This window comes from Syngnathus scovelli, chromosome 8, assembly GCF_024217435.2.
Source record: "Syngnathus scovelli strain Florida chromosome 8, RoL_Ssco_1.2, whole genome shotgun sequence".
Classification (NCBI taxonomy): domain Eukaryota; kingdom Metazoa; phylum Chordata; class Actinopteri; order Syngnathiformes; family Syngnathidae; genus Syngnathus; species Syngnathus scovelli.
In genome coordinates this window covers 8598331-8624718 of record NC_090854.1, presented here as the reverse complement: position 1 = coordinate 8624718, position 26388 = coordinate 8598331, and the positions used below count along the sequence as shown (strand labels likewise).

The window sequence follows — 26388 nt, the reverse complement described above, 5'->3', positions numbered from 1 at the left end:
GATAAATTCTATTATGGTTTAGTTGTAGGAAGGAAGGAAAAAAAACGTGAATTAATTATCATTATAACGGTGTGCCATCATTTTAATTCAAAATCTATTTTTATTCACCGAGCTGGAGTATTTTTGTTTATATTTTGCTCAAGGTACATGCAAACTGGAACTCGGAGGCCAAAACCAGCCGCACCAATTGCATTTGAAAACGTCACTTGATACGGAAGTAGTGTCCGCATGCGAGGTGAGTTTGACTTTAAATTCTTATCCCTCGTTTTTCATTTATCTTAACCATGCAAATTCTTTTAATCTGTATATTTATTACTGAACATTCTCGCAAGTTGTGGCGGTTAAGTTTGTTTGATGTTGTTTGTAATTGTTACTACAGCGTGAATACCACGTTACAAAACCGATTGCTCAATCCAGTTGAATGAAGGAATTTTCACATTTTTAACGTGACGGTAAGGGTTGTCTTTAACGCGTTCGAGATAATTATGTTACAGCACATATTTTTATAAATTATTATTTTTTTGTTTATATGTGTTTCTTCATCTAGGAACATAATTCATCTTCTGACTATTATTTGTGGGCGTGACCCCCTGTCACAATGACATAATGGTTGACAGTTCTATAATGCACATGCAACAATGAAGCAAATTGTGAGCTGAGGCCCGAGATGATGTTTCGACTCCAGCGTGTGAGCACCTGCTTTCGAAGGTTACTTCACAAGGTCCCTGTAAACCACGATCAGGTTCTGGATCAGTTGCGGATCTGTTCTGCCGAAGACCATGTGTTTGACTTGGTGGGTAAGAACAAGGCCAAGCTCACTGTGGACCACGTGAGTTTGGCCGTGAAGATGCTGTGGTATTTCCAGAAAGAGAAACCGCAATTGCTAAGAACAGTTCATCTCATCAAGAATCATCCACAGTTCCTGACACTTCGGGTTCTGGCTGAGAACAAAATTTCTCTCATGGATGATTTTATGTTGGTGGACTTACTGTATAGTTTCCTCAGGTATGTGAAGTGAACCATCAATCTGAAGATGGAAATATATGTAAATAAGTGCAACATGCTATTGTACTGTTTTTCAGGTTGAATGTAGATCCTCATGACTCGCTTGTTCAGCATTTGGTTTCAGAGGCTTGGTTAAGATTAGACAAGTGAGTCATTGTTTTCATTTGAGTGTCTTCATATTTCCTGGTATAAGTTTAAAATAATCATTTTTTGCATATTTGCAGACTTCCATTGACTTCCCTGTCCAAGTTTGCCATTTGCCTTAGTGATCAGCAACTTCAACAAAGTCCTCTAATGGGCCACATCACAAACATTGTGGATCAGAAGTTGTCATCCATCAATGATGCCAGGTTGGTAGAAAGATGATTAATCGGTTAGCCACCAAGCGCATCAAAAGCTGATACAATGGTGGTGTTTCCCCTCTGCAGAATCCTAACGACGTTACTGATTAGCATTTCATCCCTGGTGTCTCCCCGTCTACGGGATGCCTTGATTAGTCGAGCGGACCACCTCTTAGACACGATGGATCCGTCAAACTACAACAACGCTCGCAGAGTGGTGCAATTCCTGCGCAACATCAAGTACAGCCACAGGCCTCTCCTGGAGAAATGCAACCAGATCTTCTTGCGCAACATTCCCAGGCTGGAGGCGGAAAACATCAGCATTTTCATGGGGCTGTATCAGTCACTGCAGTTCAACAACTGCGACTTCAGGCTGGCTGTGAAACTACGGCTGATGGAACTCATCCAGTCGAGCACGGAGCCCCTCTCTTTTACGAAATTGTTTGCTGCTCTGGCACCCATGGCCAGTCAGGAGATCAGAGACGGGTTTGTTGTGGAAAAACACACAATTGTAATTTTTTGTACCATTTCTGATCAGTGTGCCTGTTTTATGGCTTGTAGTTTGGAGAGCACGGCGTTTCTCTTGGCTGATGAGTTGAGCGCGCAGCAGGCGTTGGCCATTGTTGAAACGCTGGAGGAGATTCAAAGTAGGAACCTCAGCTTGATAAACAAGTGAGTCCATATCATGCCGGGTTTGTTAGCTGCTAAACAGCTCCAGTTGACATCACTCACTAATCCACTTGTTTTTTTTTCTTCCAGGATTGTAACCGTAATCCAAAGAAACCTCGACATCTACAGGCCCATGGAGATCGGTAGAATCACCCAAGCCCTTTACCAGTTGCATTATCCAAATCCACAACTCTTTGCCAAACTAAGAACCATCTTAGTCAAGTAAGTTGATATCCAAAATACAGTTTATAAATCCATCAACTTGTAAAGCCAAAAGTCGGAATGGCCCCTTTTTCTTCTCGAGATTCTTAGAGTGCAGCGTCCTCCCCTACGAAGTGACCATGTTGACCCGCGTCCTGTCCATGCTTCCTTCACCGCGCCTGGAAGAAGCCGTGATCTCGCGGGTGGACGCGGTGGTGTCCCAATGCAACCTCAACGACCTCAGTAGTATTTCCTCAGCCGTGGCCAGGTGGCTTTGCAACGACCCATCGTATCGCCACGGCGCCCCCGGCAGGTACGTGGGGCTGCTGCAGAGCCTCAACCACTGCGGCCAGCAGAGGCTGCAGACGGCCGAGCGGCTGGACCTGCTTCTTGAGGAACTCAAGGGCATCTCGGGGGAGTGGTTTGAGGAAATGTTGCTGGACGACACCGTGGCTACGCTACGGAGGATGATGGACCAAATCAACTGGACCAACGTGCCAGATGTGTCCGTCTTCTTAACCAGGATAAATCATCACTGCCCTCCTTTAATGGAGCGTATCGCCGATGTGGCCATTCGAGACATCGACAAGGTGATTTAAAAAAAAAAACGCCTCACATTGAAGGATACAAATGTTTGTTTCTCTCTTTAAGATTCACCACTCAGCAACGTATGCCACCCTGCTTCCATTTTCTATCCTCAATTATGATTCCGAAAAGGCGGACAAGTTGTACGATGTTTGCATACAGCGCTTCACTCCTCATATCAGTAAGTAAGAAGGTTTATTTTATTCTTATGTACCATGTGGCCATCTTTGAGAATGGACAACATTTTGTGTGTGTTTCTAGGATCCTTTGACCCTCATATACTAGTTCTGCTGGCCTATAACTTGTCGGTAGCAGCCTGTTTTCCCGAAGAACTACTTAAAGAAATCTTCAGCATAGATTTTCTCGGAAAACTGGACACCCAGCTGGAAAGTATGTATGTAGTTTTGTTCCATATCCAACATATCCGTCTTATATACTTTTTACTCCACAGTGCTACCCGATGCCCTGAACATGCGGACCCGGCTACGTCTCATGGAGCTCAACCGCGCCGTGTGCCTGGAATGTCCCGAATTTCAGGTGCCGTGGTTCCACGAGCGCTACCACCAGCAGATGCAAAAGAAAGGTAAGAGAAGGTTCTTGTGGTTACGGACCTGCTGGAAGCTGATGTCGGACGTAATGTGTCAAATCTCTCTTCAGGGAACGGGGCTATCAATCCTGTACAGAAGCAGATTCACAAAATGTTGGGCGAAGTTCTTGGTGGGATTAATTTCGTCCGCGTTGCAGAGGTCACGCCGTATTTTTACACTGTAGGTGAGTCGAATTCAATTTTTTCTGGGATGCTGGTCGACATAATTAAAAAAAAAAAAAAAAAAGAAAATTAAAGTCAATGAACAAAAAACAAATACAATATTAAGAAGACCAAAGATGACCTGTGAATATTTTCCTTTCTGTCCCACAGACTTTGAATGCCTTCTGGACAAGCGACTGCAGCCGTTGCCTTACAGCCAGCCGAGTGCTTTGCAGATCTCGGACAGAGGGAAGATCCACTGGGACTCGAACTCACTGGACGACATCAGGAACGAAATTCCACCGGGAGCACAACGGTAGGAAACTACTGAACGAGAAATAATGTTTTTTTTTAAAGTGAGTACTTATTTGTTTCGACTTATCACAGTGTTGCTATCAACTTCCTCGATTCCAAGTCTTTCTGCAAAAATTCCCAGCATATAAAAGGGGAGGCCCTAATGAGGAAACGGCATCTTGAAATTTTGGGATATCGTGTTGTTCAGGTGTGTATTATTTATATTACAAAAATATTCTCAACATTATCTTGGCTGTCAAATATACGCAAGTTAAGTTGTCTTACCCTTGTTGCGTTTCCAGATCCCTCACTTTGAATGGAACTCAATGGAGCTTTCAACACTGGATGCGTGGAAGGAATACCTCAAAAAGAAAATATTTACAGAGCTTTTGCCCTGAAGGAATTATTTATTGAAATAACAGTTACTATAAAGTCAACACTCTTTGAGCCTAGTCATCATTTTACAGAAGTATCATCAAGTGCTACTTATTTATATTCATCATGTCATGGATATTTGCTTTCATAGAGTAAAAAATATTTTTTACAAGATGGGAGCTTTTGTTCTCTTTTTTCATCTGTGGAGTTGTTTCTCTTCAGTTGGAATTGAAGTCTGCAAGTGTATAGATAGGTATAAATCTGTTCCTGAGCTGTTACAATTTAGCCATACGGGCCGCATTGAGGCGCATGGCTGCGCAGGAGGCTCCGGCCGCATAGCGCATCTCTCGGATCATCCCCGTCCACTCCTTCTTGTCGTCTTCGTACCTGGGAGGGAGCGAACGCATTCTCAGAGTGCGGTCGAGTCTCACGACAGAACGCTACGTACGGCACAAAAAGTCACGTACTGCCAAATGTCCACAACTTCAACGGGCTCACACTCCTTGTTGTCGTTCTGCACCATGGCGAAGCCTCCGATGGCGTACAGGAGTCCTCCGCAGCTGACCAGGTTGATGGAACTTCTCTCCTGGGGAAACTCTGTGAATGGTGACCACCTGGAATAAGACAAGAGAAAATTGGTGGATGATGAAATTTATCGGACTGACTCGGTTCTGTGTGATCCACGTACTTGTTGGTTGAAAAGTCGTAAGCTTCACAGGCGGCGGTGAGGCCTTCTTCATTGACTCCTCCGGCCACAATGATCTTCCCTTTGTGGACGACGGCTCCGAACATGGACCGTGGCGTCTTCATGGCAGCCACCTCTTTCCACTCGGACCTCTTGTGGTTGTACGCTAACATCTTATTGGTTGGTTTGCTAGATTTGAAGGAAAAATTAATACCAACACAATGCAGAAAAAAAAAACAGTTCAACTTACTTATCATCTGTTTTCCCGCCAATACAATAAACCAGTCCGTTCTCAGAGACCACGCTGTGTCCATGGACCCTAAGGGGCAACTTTTTTGTTTCCGACCACTTCAGCTTTCTAAAAACAGCAGAAATAAAAGCATTAATTAAAGGATTTCAATTGAAACTCTTGACAAAAACAGCGAGACTTACTCCGTGTCATAGCACATAACGGTGTCATGGGACTGATTGCTCTCCAAGTCTTTTCCCGCCACAGCGAAGATGAGATTTTCAAACTCCCCCATACCAAACAAGCACCTAGGGGAGGGCATGGGGGGCAACGCAACCCAACTTCCAGCAAGATTGTCCATCTAGAAGGACATTTAAATCAACTTTATTCCGACCACTACCTTCTTCCATGTGATAAAACCAAATCTTTACCTGATAGAAGTAACACTGCAGTGGATTGTCCTTGTTGTCTTCGTCCACAAAGAGTCCTCCCAAGACATAGAGGTTGTTCTTCTTGGACACCAGACTGATGTGGTTTCGGGGGATTTGCTCAGTCATAGCGGCTAAGAAACATTCGTTTTCCTGCCCGTCATAGGCCACCGCAGCTGTGTCGTTGATCATCAGCACAAAGTCTTTAGCAAACATGCCGTATCTGCGAGTATCATTCAGGTAGCCGGGCAAGCTGGCCTCCTCGCCTTCAGCATCGCCCTTTTTCTTCTCTGGCAACTTCCCCGCAAACGCTTCCTTGATCTCTTTGATTTTTGGAGCGACATCCGGATTGCTTTTGATGAGGTCGTCCTTTTCAACCTTTTCCTGGAAATACTTCTCTGGGAGTAATCGGAAACGGATGCAATCGAAGGCCTCCTTTAAGGACTTGATGCGATTCTCCTTGTCTTTCCTGATCCACTTCATGAGGGTTTCAAACACCACTTCTTCCTTCTCCACATTCAGAGCATCTGCTCCAATAAGAGCAAAGAGTTCAGGAGGCGCGAGTTCCAAAAAGTCAGAGTCCTTAGCGACGGTCATGAACCGATCGGCGATGTAATCTCGAGCCGCTATTGCCAGTCTGGGGCAGTTGATCATCAGCCCCATCCTGTAAATGGCAAGACAGTTCTTCATGGTTATCTTCTGCTGGAGGAAGTTCACGCACACCGTGAACACCGAAGGGATCTGGAAGCGGCTGGCAACGGTCAGGACGTCCTGCACGTTGTCATCGTTGATGTCGATCTCTGCCGAGTACATGTACTTCACAATGGCCTCCATGACGGCAGGATCCAGATCCTCCAAAACCACTTCCTTTTTGTCCACTTCCCTGCCATCTTCGGAGAAGTAAAGCTCCCGGAAGTAAGGGCTGCATGCTGCCAAGATCAGGCGATGGCAAGGGATGCTCCTGTCACCCACCTTCAAGATGCAGTCCACCAATTTATTTTCATTCAGGAGCTCTTTGAGTCCGTCCTGAAGCAAAGTGCTCTGAAAGAGCCGTAGATCTTCCTTCAACCCTCGAGGGTCCATTGCGGTCACGATCGTATCGGAAGAGCAGCAGAGCGAATACAACCGGCCGCGGTGAAGGAGCGGAGTTTTATAACGGTCAGATCCGAGGCTCCCGTCAGTATAACCGTGCTCCTCTAAATTTAGCCCGGCGCCCCATCTGGGAGGAATTCAGCTTGGCCCTATCAGAGCCCACAAACAGCTGTCATGGAGTAAAAACAACCGAGGAGCCTCGTCACCCTGGTGATTCGTAACAGCATTGTTAGTGGCCCTCACCGAAATAACCTATGAGCTTCATATCTGTACTTAGGAGTACTTTTACCACCTCTGACCTCGGCTTGGGGTACATGTAGTCAGTCAATGAAACTGAAAAAGACTTGGGTCAGATTTGTTTTAGAATTCATTGCTCACGTTTGGCATTCTAGAACAGTATTAGCATGTAGCCATAGTATACGAACAGCTGCTGCTATAGGCGATGACACTTTGTCCTCTTTTAGCATTATTCCAATACTTGAGTGCTGTGTTTAGACACCAAGTAATAAGGTACATAGTAACTATGTTGGATTATATAAGATATTTATTTGCTTTACAACAAAAATATATAATAAGGTCATGTTGACAGTAAATATTTATATACTATAAAAACTATACAAATGTGCTTCCTGTAATCACAATATCTACATGGATAAATAATGTATATTTTAGCTCATGACTTCCCACAATCCTTGAAGCGTAAATCCATCCCTCAGCTTCTCAATGGCGAGACCGAGGTCCTCGGAAAAAACAGGGTCGCGATCTTGTTGCTTAGAAAAACACAGGCATGTGATTAAAAATTTTGTTATCATTGATTTAAGATTCTAATCAAATGCATCGAGGGCGATTACCTTGTTGCTGTCAGCGAAGTACGCCTGTGGGCAAACAACAATTGATAAGTTTATAGTTGATAACCTACTGCTTGCCACATTATGAACCTAAAGTTAGTTCATTTTAGTTTTAATTTGATTATTTTAGAACAGGCCAAATGCGTGTTCATGATGTCGCATGTCAGCAGCTATTCTCGGCGCCGGAAAGTTAAACCAGAGAGTCCCCCAGCAGGCGGGCTGAGAGTGACGAAGACAAACAGAGCCACTCACAGCGAAAGCATCCGTCTGCTCATCCGGCTCGATTTCCACGTCATCGAGAGGTTGCTCCTGCGTCACTTCTTCCAGTGGCAGCGGCTAGAAGTAGTGTTAGGACAACAAGCTAGGGTTGGAATACTTTTTTTTTAGCATAGTTGGCTTTTATTTGACATTTGTTAATTTAAATTCTTATATAATAATATTCTAATGTCTTGTACCTTTTCTTCCATTTCGTAGTCCACTCCAAAGATGGGGTTGACGGAGTATACTTTATGTAGCGAGTTGATTTCTTTCAGAGCATCTTGAAGCTTCTCAACAGGGTCAATCTTGAACCCCAGCACGTAACCGCCACTCTATAAAAACCCAGTAGAAATTTGTCATAAACATGCAAGCATAAAAACAGATGTACAGTATCTTAAACGTACCTGGCGGGAACTTTCAATCACCAAAGCCAAGCCAAATTTGGAATCTCTAATTCGGATGGACCACTTTGAAAAGAAAGATAAATAAAATAAAGCTCATGGCATTCTAGGGAACACATGACATGAATGAAATATATTATCTTGTGCCTCCTGGGTAAATTAATAAAATATAGAGTACGTACAATCTGGAGGTAAGGAATGCTGACGTTGAAGCTTTCATTCATATTGGCATGCCATACAATCCGCACATTGGTGACAAAGAAGGTTCCTAAGTTTCCCTAGAAGACAACAAACAAAAAAATAATCAACAAACATTTGATGTAACACAATGATACAGTATGAAAACCTGTACCTGATCACTGGATAAATTCCAGACGCCATTGATTTTGTCGTAGACTTGCTCCCGAGGTAAAAGTCGCAGGTTTTTGTTTTGAATAAGCGCTGCTCGCAGTTTCAGGTCTCGATACATTTTAGATGTTTCGTAGGCTCTGTGTCAAAGAAACAACTATTTACTGTAGAGCAGTATTTTACATTTTGCATGCTTTAATACCTGTGCACAGCAATAACAGATGTAAAGAGGCGGGGGCTTCCTGGGACCACATTGGTGAAGATGAACTCAAATCTTGTGTTGTTGGACTTGGTCAGGATGTAAAGGGCTTCGGTTTGGCCTCGAAGTTTCTGGAGGAAAAAATTAGTCGTCATGACATAAATAATAACATAATTAAAATGAACGTACGGAATCAAACATTTTTGGCCACTTGGGGGCAATTTGTCATTACAATTTAATTCATTGCTTTTACCTTTCGCTTTTGAAAGTCTAAAATGGTTCTTAAAAATCTGATTAATGAAGACATTATTGTAGCGACACAACTTACGGAGTTTGCTGTTCTTGTTGTGATGTTAATGATGGAGTTGTATCCCACAGCTTAAAAACGAAATAAAAGAGCTGTGATTACCAACCAAACTTTTGTTTTATTTTTCTTCTGTTAACATTATGTAGCCATTAGTTATTAACCCAACTATTAATTAAACACGACGGAATAAGATTTAATTACTCACACAAATTCACTCTTGGAAAAGCCAAAGAATGCCAAATAATTCTCAGATTTGTCACCAAGAGTCGGCCTACGAAAAACGAAACCACATATTTAGATCGATACATGGCGATACAAATTAAAATTCGTTCACAGTCTAAAAGTACCTCTATCTCCGTTATTTCCTTTCGTGTCTTCGATAGAGTCGAGGCAGTCTATGAGCACTTCGCCAGGCCGAGTTTTCATCTGCCTGTGGGAAAAATTCAGAGTGTATCATGTTTACTTGTGGAGGACAACCGATGTACCTTGCTAAGCTAATGAGCAATATAAGTAAATGTAACTTACAGTGTGGTTATGTCAAAACGAACGTCTCTGTCCTCCCAAAGAGCATCTAAAACGGATGCCATGGTTAAAAAGCTGTTGGACGGAGCTTTTATTATTTTAATCGATGATAAAAACTGAGTGGTTACTGGCTAAGTAGCAGATTTGCTAATCTGAGAAGCGTCTGCTGAGCTGCAGTCTCCATGGAAACAGACGGCAAATTAGAAGGGACATTTTAGGCGATTTCGCCTATAGATTATGACAGTAAGTAAGCTCAATAACAAAATATTATTTAAATATATTTGTTCACTAATTCGTTCTGCTGCTTGTTGTGGGGTGAGTTGAGTAACTCAAGAACCTCAAGTCGGGTCACTCATCTGAAAGTATTACTGTTTTGTATGTACAGTTTAAAAAATAATAATATTTTGACTTTTAGGTTTGTGGTATTTATTTCATCTTAAGTTACTAACTACTGACTACGGTATGTTTCCTTATAAAGGGGGATTTAAGATATACAAAAACAAAGAAACAAAGAAACAAAGAAACAAATAGACATCAGTTTTATTATTTTATTAATAAACACACAAATAAAGACATTAATTGAAACAGTAACACACAGCCCCACTGGTGACACAATTTTTGGAGGGATTATGAAGACAATAATAAGAACCGCGACAACACTTCTCACTCGATGACAACTTCAGTAGACTTCTGCACACGTAACTTAAAAATAAGTGTCCCTGTTTGGCAGCTGCCAATTACAACTTGACACCAGACATTGAAATAATTTGTCCAGCAGCATAGATTTCAAAGTAAAGCACATGGCTCAGATATGTAAAAAAAAAAAAAAAAAAAAAAGATCTCGGATAAGGTCAAGCTGATAATATGACAATTAGTTGAGGATCACAAAACATTGAGCCAATGTACATAATTATTGTCAAAAATCTTAAATAGCTGTCTTCAATATAACACAAGTCTTCCTGCATTCCTCTTTGGTATCAAATCGATTGTCATTTCCAGCACAGCCTCCGTACCAGAACTGTGCGCACGAATTGGCCTGTTTGTCATAATACCAGCGGATCTTGTACGCTCTGCAGGTGCCTTGGTCCAAGTTGAGGCTACAGCGGGGATCGCGAAGCGCAACCTCTGAAGGATGAAGAAAAAAAAAACACTTCTTGTGGTAAAAAAAAAAAAAAAAAAAAGCATAATAAGTCAAGCAAGATTAATTGCATGCAGTACTCACCTTCAGGCAGGACTGGACTCACCACACGCTGCAGCTGATTAGAGTTTGTGGATACAGATCCTGCAGTGGAGGATGATGAAGATGATGCTTCATTGGAGACCGTGCTTTCCTTCACATGTGATAAAGATCCAGTTTTGTTCACGACAACAACGCTGCTGCTGGCTCTCACATGAGCCCTCAAGTCTAAATCTTCACCATCTTCGTCTTCCTCCACCTGAGTGATGCAAAAAACCCCATCAGTATTTACTTCAGTATTTACTAAGGCAAACAATTTTGGAGAATGACCTGAATAGGAAGTGGGTCAGAACTGATGGGTAGTGTGAAAGTATCTCCACGGCCACGGTTGTTGGCACGCCTCACATTTGTGATCTCCTCCTGGTGACCATTCCCAATCACTTTATTCTCAGTTTTCCTATAGTCATTGTTGAGTCCATCAGTAAGCTGTCCGTAGCCGTTATTTCCATTGATACCGACTCCGTTGTTGCCGTTCCAGTGCCCGTTTGCGATGCGATTGTAGATGAGGGCACCGTTTTCATCTTCACAGAACTGGCTGATGACTTTGGACTCAAGCGCTGGAAGCAAGCAGATGAAAAAACATTTTATAAAATTTACATTTATAAAAACATCTTGATGTCAAGACGCTACATTAAAGTTAGCCGAGGAGTTTCATGTGGACAAAAGTAGTGCTTTGGCACCACCATTGTGTATCACCTGGCAGAGTGTTGAAGTCATCAATAAGGTACATGTGTTCACTATCAGGATCGGAGGCAATGAGGTTGAGTTCTCTCAGAAACTCCGTCTGCGTCGGATCCGAAGAATTGACGATACCCAGAGCGTACATTTCGATATTTGCGGCATGGGCCTCTCGCACGGCGATATCGAGTTTAACGGGCTCTCGCTTGTCTGTCTGACCGTCGGTGATGACGATGGCAACCTTCCTGACGCCGGGCCTGGCGCTGTAGAAAGCCTCCTGAGTGGCCTTTCGGATGGCGGTGCCGGTGTAGGTGCCCTCGCCCATGTAAGGCATCCTTCGGATTGCCTGCTTCACATCCTGTTTGTTCGTGTAGCGGACCAAGTTGAACTCCAAATGGACGTCCAGGCTGTAGAGGACAATGCCGATTCTCGTGGCGTTGCGTCCCACTGTAGTTCGGTCCACCAGCCTGGTGACGAAATCTTTGATGATTTCAAAGTTGTCAGGGCCAACGCTCTCGGAGCTGTCGATCACAAAGACGAGTTCCATCGGCCTTTCTTTGCACTTGACGCCGCATCCTGATAACGGCAAAATACAAGCGATCACTTTGTGTTGTCCTTGTTGTTAGTCTCCGGGGCTCAGACATTTATAATATGCAACATTTGGCCACTCTGGAATTTCAGCTGATTCCCAATATGAATTTCATTGACACTCACCACATATTTCTTTAATGAGCTTAATAATGTCCTCTCTCTGAAAAACAAAACTGCATTAAAACAAAACCTTTAAACAATTGGGAATGCATTAAAATGAACTTACTGTCAGTCCTGCGTCTCCTTTTGTTCCTGGTTTTCCCTGTTATCCGATGAAACGTCACAACTTCAATATATTACAAATAATTATTGACATTTATTTTGTGGTTATAATATGTATATCTTCACATACTGCTTCACCGGGCAGTCCTGGATCTCCCAAACCTCCCTTTGCACCTTTCATTCCTCTCTCACCCTGAGACCCGCGGTCACCCTGTATCAACAAAGGATATTGAATCAGAAACCAGCTAATCCGATAGCGTAGATGATAGCATCTCAAAATAAATAAAAACGCTTACTTTGGCTCCAGGAAAACCATCACCTCTGGGCCCTCTTGGTCCAGTTAAACCTTGGGATCCAGGATCCCCCTTAAGTTAGATGATTAGATAAACATTCAGTGAGTAATCAACAATGACGATGTGAACTACTGTTAATGTTTACCTTTGGTCCTTGAATACCCTCTCCCGGTGGTCCATTTGGGCCAGGAGGTCCCGCTCTTCCAACATTACCCTTAGAACACATTTAGAAAAATCACAATCACTAATTCAGTTTCCTATTTTTATCCGGATCCGAAATGGCAGTTGGCAAAGAAATTGTGAGTATAACGATCTTTGTGGTAATCTCACTGGAGGTCCTTGTATTCCTTCTCCGGGAGGGCCGGGCAAGCCTGGTAGTCCTCTAAAGCCAATGTCTCCCTGAGAAAGGCATGACATGACCAAACAGATTTAAAGTAATCATTTAAACATACATAAAACCATTTCAAATGGGCAACAAGTGAAACCTTAGGTCCAGGAATGCCTATTCCTTCTGGTCCCGGTTCCCCTGGTAAACCTGGAAGTCCTGGTGGCCCCTTGAAAAGAAACATGTCTACTTGTTAGCAATGTCAAAGGCAGGCTACGAGTGTTAACATCTTGGTCGATGGTTTCACAAACCAGCGGTCCTGGGCTGCCTTCGCCTTTTGGACCATGTGGACCGTGTGGACCGGTATTCCCTCGGTCACCCTGATGGAAGAAAACCCAGTTGAGATGATCAGTACCATAAGGCTGATGTGTTCCTTTTGTCAAACAAACAAGTTTTTGTAGTCGCATTTTCTTTACCTTTGGACCTGGAAGTCCAATGCCTGTTTCCCCAATCGGTCCAGGCGGACCAGTGGGACCTAAATCTCCCTGGAGACAAAATAATTGAAGCCTTAGTGTTGATTAGTCTAAGTAAGAACAAGTCCTGATCAATAAATAATGAGTCATTCACCTTTGGACCTGTTATGGATCGTCCTGGCGGCCCTGGAACGCCCTGGTGTCCCGGTAACCCGCGTTCACCCTAGCAAATGGTTACGTAGTAAAGAACGTGACCTCGTTATTGCGAAGGAAACTTCATCATAGTGAGCATTTATTGTAGGTCAATGATTCTTTGAGTCCTACCTTTGGACCGGAGGGTCCTGAGATTCCTGGAGGTCCATGTAACCCTCGAATGCCCCTAAGACCCTGGTCCCCCTTTTAAGCAGAACCACACAGAAAGTGGGATTGGGATTTAACACCAAAACCAAAATACAAACCTTCTCTCCTGGAGTGCCAATTCCTGGAGGTCCGTCAGAGCCTCTTGAACCTGGTAACCCAGGTTCCCCCTAAGAGGGGAAAAAGTCATTTAGATACAGAGCCTTTTGCAGCAGGGTCAGTGCAATTTTCTGTACCTTCTGTCCTGGAGCCCCATCCTCTCCTGGAAGACCCGGTAAGCCACCTAAACCAGCAGATCCAGGTTCTCCCTATGACAATCCCAAGATGATGATGACTGTCGTTCAGTCATTAGCAAAACGATTTTAAAGGCAGAGTTATCTCACCTTTGCACCAGATTCACCGATACCTCTCTCTCCAGGTGATCCCTGCTCTCCAGGTAAACCTTGATCCCCCTTAAGAAAAAAAACAGAAGATTGGTCCTCAAAAACGATACACTTTTTCGAAGAATGAGATATTCAAGCATTTTGAGAACATTTTCCACAAACCTTAGGTCCAGGCAAACCTTCTCCTGGAAGTCCTCTAACTCCTGGTGGACCTCTTGGACCCTCAACTCCCTGGATAGTAATCAAGATTCCTTTCAGTAACTGCTAAGTGCACGAATATAAATTGGTTTACTGACCTTTTCTCCCTGTATGCCAACTCCTGTCAGCCCAGTGAGCCCTGGAGGACCTGCAGGCCCCAGTTCACCCTGGAAGACAACCATCAACTTCATAAAATGGAGGAAGAACTGTTCAAAATTCCAAGATGGTGGCCCCAAGATTCAAGCTATGCAAAATACTATTTCTCGCTTTATGATACAATCATAATCTTAATTTACCCGTTCTCCTTTCATCCCCACGCCCTGTTGTCCTCTCGATCCCCTCGGTCCCGGAAGCCCTCGATCCCCCTACGGAGCAGAATCAAGCCATATTACATCAGAATGGCTTGATTTTGATTGGATCTCAGCCAAGTTTGTATTGTTCTCCACTGAGACAGTTAAAAAGAGGAGCATGTTGGCTCCTGTTGCCTACTTCATTCAGATGATTCCACCTGAAAGGAATGGAAGTTAGTCTTTATTTTTCCTTTCATACCAGTGTCAAAATGACCCCCCCCCCCCCACCTCAAGTGGGCTTTTTCCGATGCCGACGTACAGAATAAGCAGCCTCAACTTGTGTAATAAAATGCATTTTTGTGTGTGTGTGTGTGGGGGGGATTTTTAGAGAACTGCCAGTTCAGCAAAAGAGTTAAAGCAATAACACACAACTTGGGAAGTCTGGCTTTGCTCAAACAGATGTGTACTCGCTTGAGGACATTTCCAGTGTGATCTCACTCGTGTTACCTTTAACAAATAAATGTCATCCTTTATTTCCACAACAATAATCTCCTCTCAAAAGATGCATGTGCTGTCTTGCGACGAAGGCTGGAAGTTTTGTAAAAGTCATACACTCAAGGCTGAACACACAGTCATGAATAATATTGTACCTTGGGTCCAGGAAGGCCCTCACCCGTGGGTCCTTTTTCCCCTTGAACACCTTGAGGCCCTTGAGGTCCCTGCAAAAAAAAAAAAAAAATGCTCAGAGTCTAATAATTTGTTGTCACAGTGATTTACACAGAATCAAAACTCACTGGTGAACCATGTGCACCAACACCTGTAGGACCAGGAGGACCTGGGCGCCCCTGGAATCCCATGTCACCCTAAAAAAAACGAAAAAAACAGTACACACTCAGAAATATAATTGCAGAAAAAAATAGGTGAAGAAAAGAGTTCACGACATACTTTTGGTCCAGGTATCCCAATGCCAGTTTCTCCCTGAATACCCGGAGGGCCGGGTGGTCCACGTTCCCCCTGTCATGGAAAATGTAGGTTATCCTCACAAGTCAGGACATGTTTTGAACTCAATCTGTCAGTTTCAGTCAAGTTAGTGTCTTAGCGCATATGTAACCTTGCCACAGAAGATCAAAAGGTCTGTTAGTGGATAGAAAGATAAAATGCCCTTCTTTCCTTTTGTTCTTTCACTATTAGAAAAATGACGTATAAAAAAAAAATACATATATATATATGCGAACCTGCTTTCCCTGTGGGCCCTCTGGTCCAATGTCTCCATGTGGTCCTGGTTGCCCCTGGACACAAATAGGAAGGTCCACATTTTTGAAGCGCAGGCTTAAAATCAGCAGATATAATTTAATATACAATCTTGACCTACTTTTACAGTAATAGATTACATTTCCTTGTTTACATTTTAAATTAATTCTTCTTCTTTGGTGATCAGATAAGTCTAATAATATAATTGCATGTCATGAGTTTTATTCTCTATTGTCAAAAGTCAAAGTCAAAGTCAGCTTTATTGTCAATTTCTCCACATGCCAAAGACACACAAAGAAACCGAAATTTCGTTCCCCCCTATCCCTATCCCTATCCCACGGTGACAAGACTTGTCGTAAATATTTCACTCCTTCTATTTATTGACCTCCAGTCCTCTAGGTCCTCTTGCACCAACCGGTCCCTCTGGACCCTGCAGCAGATCACATAACAATAAAAAGTAAATTATGGGAAATGATAATAAATATTATGATGAATTGTTCATGTTGTCCAACCCTGTCTCCTTTGATTCCTGGAGTGCCGCACTCTCCCCGTTCACCCTGTGTATGGATGACCAAACTTATGCTCATCATGTGGACTCCATTTTTGTTTTACAAAATGATCTGCCATCTGTTCTTACCTGCTCTCCTTTGTCTCCTGATTTCCCCTGCAAATATATTTGATTATTAGCCATTAGAGCGTATAACATAGTGTTTTAATGTTCAGGATTTAATTCAAAGTTACCTCGGTACCATCCCGGCCCGGTGCGCCACTTGTTCCTGCTTCACCCTGTAATGTCACCAACATGCTGAGTCATCAAAACAAATATTAGTCTGCCCAAATTCCCATTCTTGAGAAAGTGAACTCATTTGACACTGAAAAATAGATCTCAGGTGTGCAACTTTTGGAGTGTGATAAGGGTATAAATAACTTTTTTTTTTTAAAGTTTGTCAGAGGGTCAAGCCATGCGGGCCAACAGGTGCACACCTTTTGGCCTTTCAGCCCCGGGGCTCCCTCTTCTCCTGGACGACCTTTCTTGCCCTAAAGAAGGAAACAGAATCATTTTTTTCCCCCCGATTTGTCAGCTTGCTTAGCACTTGCGCATGACACATTGCTTCTAGATGACGTCTGGAGCAATAAATAGGGCAAGCGTGGTCTCGCCCTCCCGGGTTAGAGGTCATAGCGTTGAAATGCACCTGGATGCGTGTCAGTTGCTATCCTCCAGACATTGCTGCTTCGTGACCATTAAACCAATAAGAGCAATTATGAGAGCAGCCTTGTCTGAGTGGAAGAATGTCAAGAATCTCTGATGGAGAAAGCACCTGGTTGATGGACATGCAAATGTCTGTCAGCATAGCATCATTATTTGCTAGCTAGCTTGAATGGAAGTTTGCATAAGCATCTCCAGGTTGGCGTGCGAGCGCAGAGTTGAGAAAATCCGGCGAGAAAATGCACAAAGGAAAAAAAGATGTGTCTGATGAAGTGTAAGGTGCTTTTGTAAAATGCCTTCAAGCCAGAAAACATTTAAAATGATTGTTTACGCCTGTGCAATTGCTACTCACGGCAAAAATTTGTGGAAAGAAAAAATTGCCTTGAGGGTATGTTGATGTCTGACACTTGAAAAGTCGTTTCTACTCACCGCAGGCCCGCTGGGGCCTCTCTCGCCTTTTTCACAGGCACATTTTGGAGCCAGTGGGCACTGAAAAAAAGAGAAGCCATACATTGTGTTATTTTCAATCAGTTTAATATTGAGGAGCCAATTTCAATTTGTAAGAGTACAAAAGAAGCAACACTTACTCCTTCATCAGCAAGGTCAGTCTGCAAATAAAAGCAAACAATTTAAATTACATTCTTATTTATGTTTATTTAAAAAAATATTATATTATTATTATTGTATTATTTAAAAAAAAGAACCTTGAAATTTCATTTGTTTTTCCATCAGTCAACTTGAATAAACTTAATAAAAATATAATACATATATAATAAAATTATTGTTATTAAATATTAAATTAAAATATTAAATATTAATTATAGATCTTAAATATAATATATAATAAATAAGTGCCTTTACACACAATGTCATCTACTCACAATGTTTGTCGCCACTTTATCAACTACGTCTCTGTCCTGCAAATTGTGGAGGAAGTGGGATGCGGGAGAACTGGCGAGGAGGCGGAGCTGAGCCACATTGGACGGCTCGTTGGCGGTTCTGGTAATGCCCAGAGTGAAGAACTTGACCCCCTGGTTCTTGGCCTCGGCGACAGCAGAGAAAATATCCGGGTTCCTCGGGTGGGAGGACCCATCAGTGAGGAGCACGGCGACTTTAATGCTGCCCAGGCTGGACTCCTCACGGTAGAGCTTGGTCATGTTGGTGATGGCGTACGTGGTGTAGGTGCCGTGGCCGATGTAAACGATGGGAGCGATGCGGTTCTTGAAGTTCTCCGTGCCCCTCCAGTCGCTAAATCGCTGCTCTGTGATGACTGTACTACTGTACTGGAGCAGGGCCACTCTCAGACTCAAGCTTCGGCCCGTCTGCAGTTTCAGGCCTTGGAGTCGATCCACCAAATTCATCGCAAACTGCTTCTCCTGATTGTGGTTGTCTTTGGCGCTCTCGGAGCTGTCCAACAAAAAACTGAGCTCCAAGCTACAGTCCTCATCTAGGATAGCTGCAGCAAGAAATGCAAAAAGTGTCTCTTCAAAACATTTCTACTCAGGGTTATGTTAAATGGAATTCCACAAATGACAAAAAGTAACCAGACAGAATGAGAGTTTGTGTTCAATTGAGTAAGTACATTGAGGTAAAAATATTTTGTTTACCTTGCCCATCATAAATATTTGCATCCAGTGTTTTTGTGCGCGATTTGGCTCTTCTGTTATCATGTAGATCTTGAGCCCAGACACAAGTCAGTGCCGTGGTCAACAGCATTGATTCCCACGAGAGGAGCATCTTTGTTTCAACGACAAATAAAAGAATTAACAACTAAATGCATGTAATTCGAGAGCAAGCATCACTGACTGGTCAACCTACTTTGAAATGTTGTAGTATTTTCGTAAGCTGTTTGGACCTGCAGGAACAGGAACGTTGGATGAAACGGACCGGCTATCTCATTTACCGTCCATCAGCAGCGACAGCGGTGTCGTCCTTCTTGGAAGCAGAGTCAGAGAACCTGAGTAGGCACACCTCTTTTATAAAGAAGAACCACCCAAGCAATTGAATGGATTCTTGCTCAAGCAGACTCTCTTGCCTCAGGGCTCAAAAAGGCAGGAATACATTTCCAACCATGACGAGGTTTCAAGTTGGAATTCTAGACATGTTTGAAATTTGCAGGTTTTCTCATTTAAATGTATTGCATGAAAAACGTTAATAGAATTCAGTAGTGTACAAAAGCTGTTTGTTTTTCCCAAAGAAAACAACATGTAGCCACAGGCTTTCTTTTCACCTTCCGACCTCGACCGATGACCATCACTGATAGAGCCGAGCTTCAGGTGTCCTCCGTAGTCGGACACTTTGGGCGATGGATTCGATGAGCTTTCTGTCCACTTTTTCCAGGTGAGAAGGCTTTGTATTGCAAAGCTGCAGGCAAGAAGTAATTAGAGGAGACCTTGTGACAGAAAAGAATGTTTCGCTGAATGATAGGTTGGCAAAATCCACCCTGTTGGTCTATGATAATCGGCCATTCATCATTTATACGATCTAGGACAGTATTTCTTGGTAGTGCAAAAGTAACAAAACACCAACCTCTTGAGTTGCTCTATGGTTTTGAGCATTTGAATTATTACACTATTTATTACAGTGTTCCCTAGACATTTAAGTTACTTGGTGTTTGAGTCTGAACTCTAAAGGTGACTTTGGAAAAGGAGCACATCATGAGTATAATATTAAAATGTTGCCAACCTTATTTAATGTACCTTTACTGTACTGTACCTCCACAACACCTAGTCGGAAGATATTTGCGAACTTTTCCATTGTGTTTTTGTATAGTTTTGCTGACTGTGTTATTCTTATTACTAGTAGGTTTGTGTTTTGAGTGTAGTTTGAGCTAATAATGCTTATTTCTTCGCTTATCGAATGTGACGTCATTCATAAACGTCTCAGGCTGCGCTTATACCGCCTTCCAGCGGCAGACAACACACTGCGCATGCGCAGGACTGTCCTGTCCTCTCAGCAGCTGATACTACTGTCTGAAGCTGTCCTGTGAGCGGCTTCACCTTCAGCCATATTAACCATGCTGGGTACCGTCGGACGTTGCTGCAACGGGGTCTTGCAGGCTTGCAAGCCCGGTGTCAACTCACTGAAGACATTCGGCGGTAGAAATGCGAGCCTCAATTTGGGTGAGATATGCTTTCACCGCCCTGGACTGTCATTGCAAAATGTCCTTTGGACTGTGCCTGATAGACATGGCCCTTTACCTTCATCGCTTCAGATGTTTAATTTAAAAAAAATCTAGATTCTATTCTTTGTGGTTGTGTTAAATATGGGACAGTTAAAAGTTAGGCGTTTTATTTCTTTTTATTCTGACCTTGTTGCCATGTCCACCTCTGTGACCTTTTGTTATCAAATACTGCAAGATCATCATTTTCGAATACAACTTTCTTTCGATTCTTTGAACTTCCTTGACTGACCAATAAGTGTACTTGTGTACTTGCTAATCAAGTTCAACTTTGTTTTAATGTGTTATTGCAGGCAGGGGCTATGCAAGTCCCGCTGCTCAAGCAGCTCTTGGCAATGGACGCATCACGGCCGTGATCGGTGCTGTCGTGGATGTCCAGTTTGACGAAGGCCTGCCCCCCATCCTCAATGCACTGGAGGTGATGGGCCGTGACAGCAGGCTGGTGCTTGAGGTTGCACAGCATCTCGGTCAGTGACTTGAATTTGATACCTGAGGAGAAGCAGCGAAGCCGCAAATAGTATTTTGAAGTGGTCTACTTTTGTGTTTTTCTCCAGGTGAAAACACAGTCAGGACAATCGCTATGGATGGCACAGAGGGTCTGATCCGTGGGCAGAAGGTTCTTGATACCGGTGCCCCGATCAGAATCCCTGTCGGGCCTGAGACTTTGGGCAGGATCATGAATGTCATTGGAGAACCTATTGATGAACGTGGTCCTATTACCACCAAACAGTAAGTTTTCTCTTGCCACGTTTTCGATTTTTTTCTACATCAAGCAAAATAGCTTTTACAATTGAGTTGACCTATTTGTTTTGCGAAAAAGCACATTGCTATACGAGGCGCTGATGGCCGCAACTCACGCCGAAGCACTCAATTTGCAGACTGGCTAAAAGCTTAGCTAGTTAACTCCACCCACATTCAACACCCATGTCACTCACCTGGCTAAGCTCCGCCTTTTAAAACCTTAGACATTCAGAGATATGGCGTCCCCAAGTGGACGAGAATAACCTCACATGCACATTGTGTGTCGTACTGCCATTTGTCATATGACTTCCCAGTCGACTTCCATGAATAGAAGTTGTTAAATAGCAAAAACAGCGAGTATAAAAATAACCCCGACTATCTTTCAGAACCGCTCCTATCCACGCTGAAGCCCCCGAGTTCACTGACATGAGTGTGGAGCAAGAGATTTTAGTCACCGGCATCAAAGTGGTCGATCTCCTTGCACCCTATGCCAAGGGTGGAAAAATTGGTCAGTAGCCAAGACCGTGTTTACGCAAGCAAGCGTCTTCTAACTATCATACCTGTTGTGTGCCAGGTCTGTTTGGCGGCGCCGGCGTGGGTAAGACTGTCTTGATCATGGAGTTGATTAACAACGTGGCCAAGGCTCACGGTGGCTACTCGGTGTTCGCCGGAGTCGGAGAGCGCACCCGTGAAGGCAACGATTTATACAACGAAATGATCGAGTCTGGCGTCATTAACCTGAAGGACACCACGTCAAAGGTGACGCCCATTTGACTTTTTTGAGTCTACTATTTTACCGGCTATTGTTTATGTTTTCAGGTTGCGCTGGTGTACGGTCAGATGAACGAGCCACCGGGCGCCCGTGCCAGGGTCGCTCTTACCGGCTTGACGGTAGCGGAATATTTCCGCGATCAAGAGGGACAGGATGTGCTTCTATTTATCGACAACATCTTTAGGTTTACTCAGGCTGGATCAGAGGTACGTAAATTAATATTGTGCAAAATGTTGTGGATGTTCCACTTTTGGATGGAATTTCAAGGATGAAAATAACTTTTCCAGGTGTCTGCCCTGTTGGGTCGTATCCCCTCTGCCGTGGGATACCAACCAACCTTGGCCACCGATATGGGTACCATGCAGGAACGAATCACAACCACCAAGAAAGGTTCCATCACCTCGGTTCAAGTAAGTCGGCCGAATGGGAATGGATGCGGCCGTTTCCCAGAATCGAACTAAAACACCACTCGCATTGCAGGCCATTTACGTGCCTGCCGACGACTTGACTGACCCCGCCCCCGCCACAACATTCGCCCATTTGGACGCCACCACCGTGCTGTCCCGCGCCATCGCCGAGCTGGGCATTTACCCCGCTGTGGACCCCCTGGATTCCACCTCCCGCATCATGGACCCCAACATCGTAGGCTCTGAGCATTACGACGTCGCTCGAGGCGTACAAAAGATTCTCCAGGCAAGACTTGCATCATTTTTTATGTTAATGATAAACCAAAACAAGGTCTAATGAGGTCTCCTCTTTTCCAGGACTACAAGTCACTACAAGACATCATCGCTATTCTGGGCATGGACGAACTGTCCGAGGAAGACAAGCTGACCGTCGCTCGTGCTCGCAAGATCCAGCGTTTCCTGTCGCAGCCTTTCCAGGTAGCTGAGGTCTTCACTGGCCACATGGGAAAGCTGGTGCCTCTCAAGGAGACGATCAAAGGATTCCAGAGCATTCTAGCAGGTAGTGCCACACAGGAATTTGTTCCCACAATGGACTAAACCCGTTCAAACTTTTCTTTTCTAACTCTTGTTCAGGGGAATACGACGCCTTGCCCGAACAGGCGTTCTACATGGTGGGTCCCATCGAAGAAGTGGTCCAAAAGGCAGAGAAACTGGCAGAGGAACACTCTTAAATGAGCGCGGGTTGGAAGTCTCTCTGAATTGTACAGTCTAATTTTTATTTGAGAAACTTCTGACCTGTCACGCTGAATATCTTGTGCTTTGTATTGTTCCGAAAAGCTTGGAATGAGAGTAAAGGTGACGTTGTCATACAGCAATACTCTTTCTTGGGTCTTTGTTTTGGGTGCACTGATCGTTTCTAAAGGTTTAGCCCCTCAAGTGTCTCAGTATCTTATTGAGCTCTCTTTCCTTAGTGAGGAGACTGTTGCTGTGTTCTTTGAATGCCTCGAAATCCTGTAAAATATCAATATGAACATTGATGATGACCTTGTACGGGATGTGAGTGTTTTTATCTTCAAAACAAACCTTTTGAAGCATCTCGTACTTGGTCCTGGCTTCTTCTAGGGCCGACTTGAGCGATCTGACTCTTTTATCCGCGTTAACTGCATGTGCTTGCTGTTTAAACCTGAATTCATGGCGGCGTTATTTTAGTGCTACGTTTTCACAACACAGCGGACAAAATGAGCAACTATTTAGTTTACCGTTCCTCTGCTTTTAATTGGGCTTTCTTCAGTTCTTTATAGTGCAGCTCACGAAACTGGAGTTCTTTTAGCTTCTCCTGTAATGAGATAAATGTTACATTTTGATGACGAACGCCATTTTTCACATACCTGTAAGATGTACTCTTGTTCCACAGAAGTACGTAGCACTTTTTCCTTCTCTTTGGTGAGACTTAAGATGCTTTTATTCAGTGTAGCTTCCTTCAGCGCGTGCTCCTCCTCGATTTTTTGAAGTTTCAGTTTTACAGCTGATCGGGAGAAAGACAAAAGTTTCAGAGTGCCTTGGTACGTCACGTGCAGATATATGGGACTGAGTTGTTGACCTTTCAACATTTCTTCTGTGACCTCCTGCTGCTGCTGGGCTTTGCTCAGTTGCTCGAGGTAGGAAGACGCCATCTCTTGACGCTCTCTTGATTGTTTAAAATATGATGAGACACATTGGGATATTTTCTCCCTTTCGATCAAAATGTGTTAATCGTTCAACTAAAGTGGTGCCTTGAAATGAGCTATCTTGGCAGATGATAAAAAAAATCTCAACATGAAACAAAGGGAATTTCATTTGTGTGGTCATGGAACAAATTCAATTCGTACATCAAGACACCACTGAATTGATTTGTTGCTGTTAACTCATTCAGTGCCAGCCCAACGTCTATAGTCGTTAATGGCAGTGAATGAGTTAATCTCGATTAAAGAAAAAAAAAACCATCTTACTGATAAGCAGACTCCTTAGTGGTGAACTCCTCTGTCAATGCTTTGATTTTCTTTGTTAGATTTTGAATGATAACCTCTTTATCGTGTAACTTTTGTGAGAAAAGCCTGTCATTTTCCGCCTGCAGCTGCTTGTTTTCCTGCTTCAGCTGCACATTCTGCCGTTTGTACTCCTCCATAAACGCAATAATCGCTTGGCTGTTGGCATCTAAATCCAGAAATCTTTTTTCCACCAGCTCCGCTCTTTGGTGCTTTTGTATAACGTCTTTCTGACAGCTGTCAAGTTGTTTCTCCAGCTGGGCCTTGACCTGCTGCAGGGTTTTGCATTGCTTGAACAGCTCATCTGACTTCTCTTTTAGTACACAAATCAAATGGGCTTGTTCTTTTATTCTTGACTGCAGCAGCAATGTCTCCTCTAAATCGGAGCAGGAGAGGTCCATGCATTTCTCTAAAGTCTTTGGATTGATGTCCAGGTACTGCGAGAAAAAAAAAAAAAAAACAGGAAAAACGAATGTTATAGAGGTAAGCATTAATGACACTTGGTGACCACATTGTTTGCTCCATTTATTATCTTTACAAAGAAAATATTTGGTTTTCGTTACTGTTAAACTTGACCATATTTGACACTCAGTAAATGGAGACTTATTCATTACTTTGGTTCACATAGTTTTTGTAACATTTTTGCTTGTTGTGCCATGAAAGCTTTGTAATGTTAAAAATAACTAATAATAATTTTAAAAAGGTTGGTATTACACTATACACGTGGACCTAATTAAGGTTCTGGTCATGTACAAGTACTGATGAAAGTGCCAAAAATAAAGTTATATATATCATACATTGAATATACAATATAATATGTGCTTGCTAAATCATACAATTTATTTTCAGATTGTAAAATGCTAAAAATAAAAATATTATTTTTTTTAAACCTAGTTGACACTTTCACAAGAGGGCGCCAATACGTTGGTGGAGAAGAAATTACGTTATACGTATAAGTTAAACATTCTTTAATAATAAATTCAGTAATAACAAATTAACGTTATTACTGATTTTTCCAACTTTACTGACCTAACACATTTTAGAAACAACACGTCACTTAGTGACGTAGGCGTCTAACAATAGCAGAAGGACCTAAATCAATTCTAATCGACATACATTGATATGAACATAAACCAGTCAAAGGTAAGTAATAAATTAAAAGTTCTAATATTGTTGCTTACGGAATTGTTGAGTGACAATCCGTTAAGTAGCAGGTTATCCTCCGACTTGGTCAGTTTCTTTCTCAGGTTTTCAGACTTTTTTCGATGAGACGACATATTGAGAAAAGGCCCTCCGAGTTCTTGATGTCTTTTTGAAGTATATTCACTAATATTGTTTTTATTAGACTCGTTTTTCTAGTTTTTTTTTAAATGAGTATCCTAGTTGCGAGTTGCCTCTTTTATGCTCGTTAGACAATGGACTTTAAAAAAAAAAAAAAAAAAAAAAAAGGCTTGTGTACTTGCGTACTCAACACTTCCGAGAGCACGAGGACCCGCTACGGACTTCATGACGTCACCAGCTCACGAGTGTGTCGTAATTTCTTTTTTCTTTTTTTTGAAAAGGCACGTCATCAATCTTAGTCACCAATTCTACCAGAAACATTTATCCGGGCAAACTGAATTATGTTACAATAGTTACAACCTTCTCATAGTTTCCTGAGAGAAGCAATTATTTTTTTTTGTTTTGGCAGTTTTTTATTTCATTGTTACGCTACAAGAGCTAGAGTCATATGTCGTCATTTGTGTTTATATGTGTGTATATTTCAGCACATACTAGTGTCAAGCTAGGAAATGGTATGAATTAAAAAAAATAATAATCACAACGCAATGCATTGTGGGACAACTTAAACTAAGTGCGAAAGAAAAGGACACACAAAAACACGCTGATAAACCTTCCCCTATGTCCAAGTTTGAGTTGGTCTGTTGCCATTGGAAACCACGTCATGGCAACAGGTGGCATGTAGTATCACATAACGGCCGCTACGTGGCGTCCTCCAACTATCAATTTACAAACAATAGCCCGTCTGGCAAGAAAAAACACATCGTGACGACAGAATTTCCATTAGAAGAACTTTATTAATGCCCATGATAATTATTTACTACTAGGAGGGTTAATCCAGATTTATATTTTGCATAACATAGTAATGTACATTTTTTTACTACTACTCATGTAATCACTGTTTAATATCTTGTGCAGTCAATTGAGTGAGGTCTTTAATCTCTC

At 42.8% G+C, this 26388-nt stretch overlaps 7 protein-coding genes across 11 annotated transcripts in view; 3 read left to right on the top strand and 4 right to left on the bottom strand.

Annotated features, from left to right (window-relative positions):
• The first annotated feature begins 29 nt into the window (after positions 1–29).
• On the top strand, positions 30–4392 carry fastkd1 (FAST kinase domains 1). 4 transcript variants are annotated; one of them, XM_049727305.2, is made up of 16 exons: positions 30–235; positions 380–452; positions 548–1005; positions 1083–1151; positions 1230–1355; positions 1434–1832; positions 1908–2018; positions 2106–2237; positions 2320–2806; positions 2868–2982; positions 3063–3191; positions 3253–3384; positions 3459–3572; positions 3721–3865; positions 3937–4051; positions 4146–4392. In XM_049727305.2, exons 3-16 carry the CDS (start codon positions 668–670, stop codon positions 4239–4241), a joined length of 2508 nt encoding a protein of 835 aa, XP_049583262.1. In that variant the 5' UTR covers positions 30–235; positions 380–452; positions 548–667; the 3' UTR covers positions 4242–4392. The 4 variants fall into 4 exon arrangements, with proteins under 4 accessions (XP_049583262.1, XP_049583260.1, XP_049583261.1 ...); XM_049727303.2 differs by having other exon boundaries at positions 1434–2018; XM_049727304.2 differs by lacking the exon at positions 380–452 and having other exon boundaries at positions 1434–2018.
• klhl41a (kelch-like family member 41a) lies at positions 4216–6735 on the bottom strand. The gene is made up of 6 exons (XM_049727308.2): positions 5564–6735; positions 5336–5493; positions 5154–5261; positions 4907–5092; positions 4686–4832; positions 4216–4605 (listed from the first exon to the last, which is right to left on the bottom strand). Exons 1-6 carry the CDS (start codon positions 6641–6643, stop codon positions 4494–4496), a joined length of 1791 nt encoding a protein of 596 aa, XP_049583265.1. The 5' UTR covers positions 6644–6735; the 3' UTR covers positions 4216–4493.
• Positions 6736–7178: 443 nt separating this feature from the next.
• bbs5 (Bardet-Biedl syndrome 5) lies at positions 7179–9714 on the bottom strand. The gene is made up of 12 exons (XM_049727312.1): positions 9539–9714; positions 9361–9443; positions 9219–9284; positions 9035–9084; positions 8710–8837; positions 8512–8647; positions 8342–8437; positions 8163–8225; positions 7956–8090; positions 7753–7836; positions 7504–7527; positions 7179–7422 (listed from the first exon to the last, which is right to left on the bottom strand). The coding sequence occupies exons 1-12, from the start codon at positions 9598–9600 to the stop codon at positions 7321–7323; spliced, it is 1029 nt and encodes a 342-aa protein (XP_049583269.1). The 5' UTR covers positions 9601–9714; the 3' UTR covers positions 7179–7320.
• Positions 9715–10069: 355 nt separating this feature from the next.
• On the bottom strand, positions 10070–19922 carry col28a2a (collagen, type XXVIII, alpha 2a). 2 transcript variants are annotated; one of them, XM_049727830.1, is made up of 37 exons: positions 19740–19922; positions 19271–19404; positions 18859–18997; positions 18648–18777; positions 17922–18496; positions 17628–17648; positions 17470–17529; positions 16818–16871; positions 16575–16619; positions 16471–16497; positions 16346–16390; positions 16219–16263; positions 15818–15871; positions 15528–15596; positions 15377–15445; positions 15233–15301; positions 14589–14657; positions 14391–14459; positions 14257–14325; positions 14095–14163; positions 13948–14019; positions 13813–13881; positions 13679–13750; positions 13509–13577; positions 13358–13426; positions 13193–13261; positions 13042–13110; positions 12887–12955; positions 12702–12770; positions 12560–12628; positions 12394–12474; positions 12268–12303; positions 12165–12201; positions 11469–12026; positions 11043–11329; positions 10758–10971; positions 10070–10660 (listed from the first exon to the last, which is right to left on the bottom strand). In XM_049727830.1, exons 4-37 carry the CDS (start codon positions 18775–18777, stop codon positions 10461–10463), a joined length of 3648 nt encoding a protein of 1215 aa, XP_049583787.1. In that variant the 5' UTR covers positions 18859–18997; positions 19271–19404; positions 19740–19922; the 3' UTR covers positions 10070–10460. The 2 variants fall into 2 exon arrangements, with proteins under 2 accessions (XP_049583787.1, XP_049583789.1); XM_049727832.1 differs by having other exon boundaries at positions 19756–19922.
• A 42-nt stretch (positions 19923–19964) lies between these two features.
• LOC125973562 (ATP synthase subunit beta, mitochondrial) lies at positions 19965–23016 on the top strand. Its single transcript, XM_049727892.2, has 10 exons — positions 19965–20162; positions 20515–20688; positions 20776–20950; positions 21349–21470; positions 21537–21721; positions 21782–21940; positions 22022–22144; positions 22215–22427; positions 22499–22700; positions 22775–23016. The coding sequence occupies exons 1-10, from the start codon at positions 20057–20059 to the stop codon at positions 22870–22872; spliced, it is 1557 nt and encodes a 518-aa protein (XP_049583849.1). The 5' UTR covers positions 19965–20056; the 3' UTR covers positions 22873–23016.
• On the bottom strand, positions 22429–25629 carry zgc:172182 (coiled-coil domain-containing protein 89). The gene is made up of 7 exons (XM_049727915.2): positions 25347–25629; positions 24130–24602; positions 23742–23827; positions 23530–23666; positions 23401–23477; positions 23225–23324; positions 22429–23152 (listed from the first exon to the last, which is right to left on the bottom strand). Exons 1-7 carry the CDS (start codon positions 25440–25442, stop codon positions 23066–23068), a joined length of 1056 nt encoding a protein of 351 aa, XP_049583872.1. The 5' UTR covers positions 25443–25629; the 3' UTR covers positions 22429–23065.
• The window catches only part of lrp2a (low density lipoprotein receptor-related protein 2a), a 31975-nt gene continuing 30806 nt past the window's right edge, over positions 25220–26388 (top strand). Inside the window, exon 1 of the mRNA XM_049727808.2 lies at positions 25220–25308. The gene's annotated coding sequence lies outside the window, so the exon portion shown is untranslated. The remainder of the gene's footprint in view (positions 25309–26388) is intronic.

Bases quoted from the DNA above. Each gene is read 5' to 3' on its own strand.
- fastkd1 (XM_049727304.2), top strand. From the start codon at position 668: ATGATGTTTCGACTCCAGCGTGTGAGCACCTGCTTTCGAAGGTTACTT. The intron at 1,356-1,433 runs GTTGGTAGAAAG...TCCCCTCTGCAG, and splicing joins TCATCCATCAATGATGCCAG to AATCCTAACGACGTTACTGA. The intron at 2,807-2,867 runs GTGATTTAAAAA...TCTCTCTTTAAG, and splicing joins CCATTCGAGACATCGACAAG to ATTCACCACTCAGCAACGTA.
- klhl41a (XM_049727308.2), bottom strand. From the start codon at position 6,643: ATGGACCCTCGAGGGTTGAAGGAAGATCTACGGCTCTTTCAGAGCACT. The intron at 5,494-5,563 runs GTAAAGATTTGG...ATGTCCTTCTAG, and splicing joins TGCAGTGTTACTTCTATCAG to ATGGACAATCTTGCTGGAAG. The intron at 4,606-4,685 runs GTACGTGACTTT...GCTCCCTCCCAG, and splicing joins GAAGTTGTGGACATTTGGCA to GTACGAAGACGACAAGAAGG.
- bbs5 (XM_049727312.1), bottom strand. From the start codon at position 9,600: ATGGCATCCGTTTTAGATGCTCTTTGGGAGGACAGAGACGTTCGTTTT. The intron at 9,285-9,360 runs GTACTTTTAGAC...CGTTTTTCGTAG, and splicing joins AGGAAATAACGGAGATAGAG to GCCGACTCTTGGTGACAAAT. The intron at 8,838-9,034 runs GTAAGTTGTGTC...TTTTTCCTCCAG, and splicing joins CAACAAGAACAGCAAACTCC to AAACTTCGAGGCCAAACCGA.
- col28a2a (XM_049727830.1), bottom strand. From the start codon at position 18,777: ATGCTCCTCTCGTGGGAATCAATGCTGTTGACCACGGCACTGACTTGT. The intron at 15,872-16,218 runs GTCAATAAATAG...ATTTGTGTCCAG, and splicing joins GAGGACCTAGAGGACTGGAG to GGGCAACCAGGACCACATGG. The intron at 12,771-12,886 runs GTGAGATTACCA...ATGTGTTCTAAG, and splicing joins AAGGAATACAAGGACCTCCA to GGTAATGTTGGAAGAGCGGG.
- LOC125973562 (XM_049727892.2), top strand. From the start codon at position 20,057: ATGCTGGGTACCGTCGGACGTTGCTGCAACGGGGTCTTGCAGGCTTGC. The intron at 20,951-21,348 runs GTAAGTTTTCTC...ACTATCTTTCAG, and splicing joins GGTCCTATTACCACCAAACA to AACCGCTCCTATCCACGCTG. The intron at 22,145-22,214 runs GTAAGTCGGCCG...CTCGCATTGCAG, and splicing joins GTTCCATCACCTCGGTTCAA to GCCATTTACGTGCCTGCCGA.
- zgc:172182 (XM_049727915.2), bottom strand. From the start codon at position 25,442: ATGTCGTCTCATCGAAAAAAGTCTGAAAACCTGAGAAAGAAACTGACC. The intron at 24,603-25,346 runs GTAAGCAACAAT...TTTTTCTCGCAG, and splicing joins GATTGTCACTCAACAATTCC to TACCTGGACATCAATCCAAA. The intron at 23,667-23,741 runs GTCAACAACTCA...TCTCCCGATCAG, and splicing joins CACAGAAGAAATGTTGAAAG to CTGTAAAACTGAAACTTCAA.